The sequence below is a fragment of the Olea europaea genome, chromosome 10 (assembly GCF_002742605.1).
Source record: "Olea europaea var. sylvestris chromosome 10, O_europaea_v1, whole genome shotgun sequence".
Classification (NCBI taxonomy): Eukaryota; Viridiplantae; Streptophyta; class Magnoliopsida; order Lamiales; family Oleaceae; genus Olea; species Olea europaea.
The window spans coordinates 6,157,289-6,163,686 of NC_036246.1; the positions used below are offsets into that span (position 1 = coordinate 6,157,289).

A 6,398-nucleotide genomic window follows, 5' to 3' on the forward strand; every position below is an offset into this window, starting at 1 on the left:
CGACATGACCATGCCAATATTTGAACCTAATGTATTTGTGCATCTCATTCCAGAAAAAACTCCCACATTACGTATGAGCTCCTGACATGGATGCATAGGAGCCTATGATGTGTACAATTTTTGTATGACTCAACCATCCACGACCTCATGATCGAGGTTATACTCTCCTAGTGCTAAAACATTCTCGAATTTATGTAGTCGGGCTCGAAGTCAATAGCTCGATCTTGTCCTCCCACATTTACCCATGCTAAGGTCGGACCTATTCAGGCCGGGCCATACATCATGGAATATAATCCTTATCTCACACTTTTTAGAAAATATTAATCCTACTTCGATTATAATTCTCCATAACCTTTATCCTCATTGTTTACCTATCACGGTTTGATTCAAACTCAAACAGAATATTTTCAATATAACACAAAAACTTTGCATGATAAGAATAAGGGCTACAGGTAGTTGAATTCTTTTACAACTCTACTACCAACATCTATAAATATATGACCAGAATTTAATATTGAGGTACACTTTTACATTCAATTTATAGCATAACGCGTATATTGTTCCCCTCTCGCTAACTTAAGCATTAGAGGGACGATGAGATTTCGTCTCGTTGCCTTTGTTTCAAGTATCGAAAGAAGTCGTTCAGGTTCATCCTCAATCAGGTAAAATTTTTGATAGCACCAAGTAGCTTCACAGAGCAAAACAAGAAAAAAGTTATTAGCCTAATCTTAATAATTCTTTCCACGTAAAAGTAATTAATTACCATAATTAAAATTGTACTGTTAATAGAGTATAGAACGTCGAAAAAGGGGTTCACTGAAGAAATAGAGGAGACGAGACCTTATATCGGTAAAGGAAGTGTGAGGGGAAAAGAAAAGCAATTCGCAATTCTTAAAACCTGTGAGGAGATCCGGAGATGCAATTTTGAAGATGAATATGGTGAAGAAATACACAATATTATCCGCTCTTCAGACCAAGAAAGGGAATTTTAGGTTGAACGAGGAAGCTTTAATTAGGAATCCAATTGGACGCTGTTTGTTAATGAAATGTGCATTAATTGTATGCCTCATCAGATTCTGTAAATCTTCAATTCTTCAGTGTTCAGCCCCTATAAATTCATTTTCTTTTCCACCCTAATCCGCCCACAGACACCTGGTTAAGCCCTAATCCATTTTTATTCAATTTCTTTTGTGCGGAGGCGACTGCATCGAGGGAGGAAGGGAGCAAGTAGCAGCTTTCAGTCTTTACGGGAGAATTCACAGTGAAGTAAGCTATTCTTTCTCTCCAGTGTTTTCATTTTAATCGAATTATATCCGTTTGAATCTACTGCGACTCTAAAGCTCCACCTAAATTCTTTCTCCGAGTTCACTGGAATTGATTTTTGTGCAAAACGAGTATGGTTATTGGGGTTTGCAGGAGGGTGGGTCTAGTTTGGGTAATTTTTCAGGCCGAAAATGCTGCAATTTTAAAGATAAATGGAAGAGACTAAACACGGATAAAGATCTTCAGGGGTTGTGTGGGTTTGGGTTATGGGGCTTGAAGAAGACGATTGAAGAAGTCTATTTAGCTCAAACAGTGCGTCGACATTAATAACCTTATTTTTATCATCACGTGCAGCGCCAATAACTACTTTATATATTGACCTGGAAATTGAGGAGACGGGTTCAGACGGTGGGGTGGGAACCGGAACATATTGATGTAGTGCTGGGGAGAAATGAATTATTTAAACCACAGATAGGCTACCAAGCTTTGCAATTCAGTTTGTGAGAGTATCGTGCTTTATGTGAGAGTATCATGCTCTATGTTCTCTGACACTAGAATGCCCTCAAACGGCTCATTTCTTTGTGAGATGTAAAAATGGCACTTTGTGTTAGAGAGTGACGCATTTATTTTTTGAATTTACTCTTCTACGAAAATAAGACATTGTTCAGGAAAACATGTCCATTTCTCTTTCTCGTGTTGTGGAGCTGAGATTCTGAGTTTTTACATTGGCTTTTCTTTTCATTTTCCTTCTTTAATGCGGAAATTTAAAACCATGTTTGTAAGATTATATAAAAGACCGTACTTATTCCATGTTATCTTTATGTTTCAAAGATTCAGCACTTGGTGTTAGATTCCATTTTATTTTTATCAATTTGCCTTTTTCAGTAGAGAAGTGATAGATGGAAAGATTTGTGTTCTTGATGAATGTGATCATTAATATTTATTGCATTTAATATTCATTTGAGTTCAATATATTCTTCTAATCATCTTTTAGATGTGTGCTCTGCACGTGGCAGTTATAAATATGCGATTTCAAGAATAGATGAAATTTTTTGTGATAGTATATATAATTATCAAAAAAACCACGTCATCAACTTCTTGCTCATTATCATTATTCATTTATTTGATCAGTTGGCAAAATTGTTTGAGACCGTTTTCTAAGTACACGTTTTGAATGTCATTGTACACATGTATAAAAATAGATTTCATTTGGAAAAATTCTTATATTGAATAGTGTCTCTCTAATTTACAAGTTAGTTGTGTCCATTAACCATCACATCTTTATAGTAATTGAAAGTGCCATCCATTTTTATCCGTGAAGAAACCCATGAAAAGCTAGGGAAACCAATATTTTTTTTGGGGGGTTGGTGGTGAGCTTTTTCCTCGTCGATTTGAAGCCCATGTTTGCTCCCTATTATTTCCAAATTAAATTTTTCTCTCTTCTTTTGAGCCACACAGTCTTCGATAAAATAATATTTCACGTAAATCTTAAATTTTTTCTTATTTTTAAACCACACATTCCCCATCAATTTACTATTCCAAAATGCATTCTTAGCCTAAAATTTGGTCTTATATTCATTTACTTTCTTGATTAATACTTATTTCTGTTATTTCTCCTTAGTAATGAAACAATTTCATTCACGTGGTTGTTTCAAACTTATGCGGGAAATTGTGTATTTGGCTTTCATGCCATATAATGACCTACACTGTGATCTCTTTCAAAATATTTATTAATAGATTTCTTTATTCTCAAGCATCTGTGATTCCAGTCATGCACCCTTTTTCCCATGCACACATCTGCATATATTATTGTGCATATAGTAATATACACGTACATGTACACACGTGTTCGTGCACCTGGTATCTTCACTTTGTTTGTCCACATAATTTTAATGTTGTTCTTTTACATTTTCACCATATTTTCTGGTTTTCTTCATTTATTTATTTATTTATCTTGGGAAAGAATAGAGTTGAGGAGTTGAGATGAGAATGCAAAGCCTCGATATCACTTTTATTTCTACCTTTTTTTTCTAACACGAATAATTCTTATTGAGTTTAACATTATTGTGCAGGTTCAATCTTGCGGAGAAGTCTTTGTACGTTTTTTGGATTTCATATTTGCCTGCACAGGATTCAAAATCAAGCTTGATGGAAGGTCAAAACAGTCGCAACATTTACCCTGTTAATTTTTATCCTCATCAGATGTTCAATGCCTGCAGTTCTGATGCTCTAGATATTTCATCAGGCTATCGTGGTAACAGACCTGTGACGATAGATTTGAATGCTCCAATTTCTGAATTGCCACAGCAAATGATAAATTTGAATGAAACAAATAATGACAATTCTGGAGGCTTGGAAATAGATAGGGAATTTGGATCGGAACGCGAACCTTCACATTTCAAGCTATTTGGCAGGAGGGTGCTAGTGACACCTGGTGGACTTTCTTGGGATCAACATCAGCAAACAGACGACATGTTTACTCTTGGTGCTGAAAATTATATCCAAGAAATAAATTCTGCTCAAGGTACTTTTCCTTGGAGCAGGAACTTTTTTGGGTCCTCAAGTAGCTATCCAAACAATAATCCTATAAACACTGAGCACCTTATATTTGGAAACAGAATTAATGGGGGAATTGCTGTGCAAGAAACTTCAAGCTTAGCAAGTCACATGGACGGGAGTTCCAGAGATATCCATGTTAGCAGAACAGAAAATCGTTTGGATAATGTACCAACAAGCTCAAATCTTTTTGAGGTTTCTGCTGCACTGTATCCAGCCTCATCCTATTGGACGTCTTGGTTGACGATTGATCATGTTGAGGCTGCTCTTAGGGACCTGCAGTGTCCTGCTTTGCCTATTCATAGCATGGAGGAATATGGAGATGGTTTTCCGAATGTCGACGATGAATCCATCAGGTCGAGAGGCAACAATCACGAAATTCAGTTTCATGATGACGTGGTTCATGCAAGCGAGGGTATGGCCTCAACAGAGATGCTAGAAACGAGAGTAGGGGTTGCGAGATCTGCTGAAGTTTTTTTGGAAGGAGGTCACACAAATAGTGAGGGTTTTGAAGTCTATTTTCCGCCATTTTTCCTTGAGACACAGGAAACTTTCACTGCAGGAGAGAATCTAATCACTGATGTTAGTATGTTTTCTCATGCATTTATTCAATACTGTAGTGGTGAAGAAAATAAGCTAAAATCTTGTTCATTACACTTGTCTAAACTTGTCCTGTTCTGCTTTCCAAATTTGCACTTAGTGTTTATCCCGGCGAGGACAGCTGATGTTATTGAGATATATTTAAGTTCGAATTGGTAGTATATAATGAAGGGAACTCATTCAGGGTTGAGGTTACGCCATTAAAAAAAAATGGAATAGCTTGCAAATATACCTCTTTGCATCTCTTCATTTACATGTTCACCAGTTAGATTATGTGGTTTCTAGTAGAAAGACACAATATACTTCACCATTTTGCATTTTTCTGAATTGAAATTTTGTTAGTCTGACATAATTCTCTTCGTTAAACCACTTATCTAACAATCAACACTTCTAAAGCATTGTGCCAATTAATAGAAATAGAAATACTCTCCAAAATAGCATCTCAGGCATGTCTCTTTAGTGGGAACGCAAGGGATCAGGATACATATTTTCGGTAAAAAAATCATTAATAAGGCATTGGAAAAAAACCTGTCAGATGTGCCCTCTTCTGTTTTCATAAGTTGTCCTCAGTTTATCTATCGCATACATCCTTTTCTATTCCATATATTACAATTGATAGTTGAAAATGGTTCAGGGGGAAGATGATGCGTATGCAGAGATAGATCTTGATGCAACTGAGCATCCTTCACAGGTGTCAGGTCTTTCTCTAATCTGACATATTAATAATGATGTTAGCTTTCCAGGATTTGAGAAACCCTAAATTAACTTTTCAGGAGGAAGAAGCAAGAGATGAGGTTGTGCGTGTAAATGTTGACAATTCAACATTCGAAGAGGATCATTATGAGTTAGAAGATTATGACATGAACGAAGATATGGAGCTTGATGTAGATGATATGTCTTATGAGGTACCAGACAATTGACTGAACTGGGCATGTTTGTTTGTTCCTAAAATGTTTCTTTTCTAGAAAGTAAGAGCTTAGTTTCTAAAAATCTTAGTTTTATGGATAATGCTGTTTGTACAATGTTTTTTGACAACATTGTCATTGTCGGTATTAAAGAAGTGTCGGTTGGAAAGATAAATTGTTTTTTAAATTGTCCAATGACAACATGCCATGTAATGTTGTCAATAACATTGTACACCAAGCATGATTGAAGTTTTATCAGTAAAAAAAGTAACTTTGAAAATCATGTTTGGCAAAATAAATTACCGAAAGTAAGTTTTTGACTTTTAAGCACAATGAAACACGCTCTTAGTACATTTTCAATTGTAATCATGAAACTTTCCTCATTAATAGTGGTTCATACTACAGGAATTATTGGCCCTCGAAGAGCAAATTGGAAGTGTTAGCACTGGATTGAGAGAGGAGGAAATTTTCTGGCGCTTAAAATGGTACCGGCACATTGCTTTCCTATCATCTTCTCCAAAAGAGGACCTCTGTTGTATATGTTTGGTAAGAATTGCGTAATATGTTGACGCAAAAGCCTCAAGTCTTAATGTCATAATTACTATCTTGCTTGTATGTATAATTTAGACTTCAATACTTTATTATTTAATACAGGATGAATACATCGAGGGTCAGGATATCGGGGAACTGGACTGTTGCCACAAATTTCACCATGACTGCATCAAGAAGTGGCTCATGCAGAAAAATACCTGCCCCATGTGCAAAAGGACTGGCTTGGCAAATTGAAAAGGAATTTTCAGGATTCAACATATTACCAAAATGCAAATTTTCTATTGATAGAGAAATCTATCTGTTCTGCAATGAGATTTTGGTTAGATATTTTCTATTGATGACAATAACTAGACAAGGAAGTTTTGATTTTGAACATTGATACAATTCCGCCATGAAACTTCAACTTATCATCTGTTTTTTGTAAGCCTTATTTATAATTTATAGTGTGTAAAATCTTGATATGACTTTGAGCTCTCTTTTTCTTTGTTGGTGTATGAAAAGTGAAAACATGTTAAGTTTGTA

The 6,398-nt window shown here is 35.7% G+C and overlaps 1 protein-coding gene across 3 annotated transcripts; it reads left to right on the forward strand.

The window, feature by feature from the left end:
- Positions 1 to 553: 553 nt before the first annotated feature.
- On the forward strand, positions 554 to 6,398 carry LOC111401008. 3 transcript variants are annotated; one of them, XM_023028534.1, is made up of 8 exons: positions 554 to 662; positions 790 to 1,266; positions 3,336 to 3,418; positions 3,509 to 4,401; positions 5,054 to 5,110; positions 5,193 to 5,324; positions 5,730 to 5,870; positions 5,979 to 6,398. In XM_023028534.1, exons 3-8 carry the CDS (start codon positions 3,412 to 3,414, stop codon positions 6,108 to 6,110), a joined length of 1,362 nt encoding a protein of 453 aa, XP_022884302.1. In that variant the 5' UTR covers positions 554 to 662; positions 790 to 1,266; positions 3,336 to 3,411; the 3' UTR covers positions 6,111 to 6,398. The 3 variants fall into 3 exon arrangements, with proteins under 3 accessions (XP_022884302.1, XP_022884300.1, XP_022884301.1); XM_023028532.1 differs by having other exon boundaries at positions 3,336 to 4,401; XM_023028533.1 differs by lacking the exon at positions 554 to 662 and having other exon boundaries at positions 708 to 1,266; positions 3,336 to 4,401.

Bases quoted from the DNA above. Each gene is read 5' to 3' on its own strand.
- LOC111401008 (XM_023028532.1), top strand. From the start codon at position 3,412: ATGGAAGGTCAAAACAGTCGCAACATTTACCCTGTTAATTTTTATCCT. The intron at 5,325-5,729 runs GTACCAGACAAT...TTCATACTACAG, and splicing joins TAGATGATATGTCTTATGAG to GAATTATTGGCCCTCGAAGA. The intron at 5,871-5,978 runs GTAAGAATTGCG...TATTTAATACAG, and splicing joins ACCTCTGTTGTATATGTTTG to GATGAATACATCGAGGGTCA.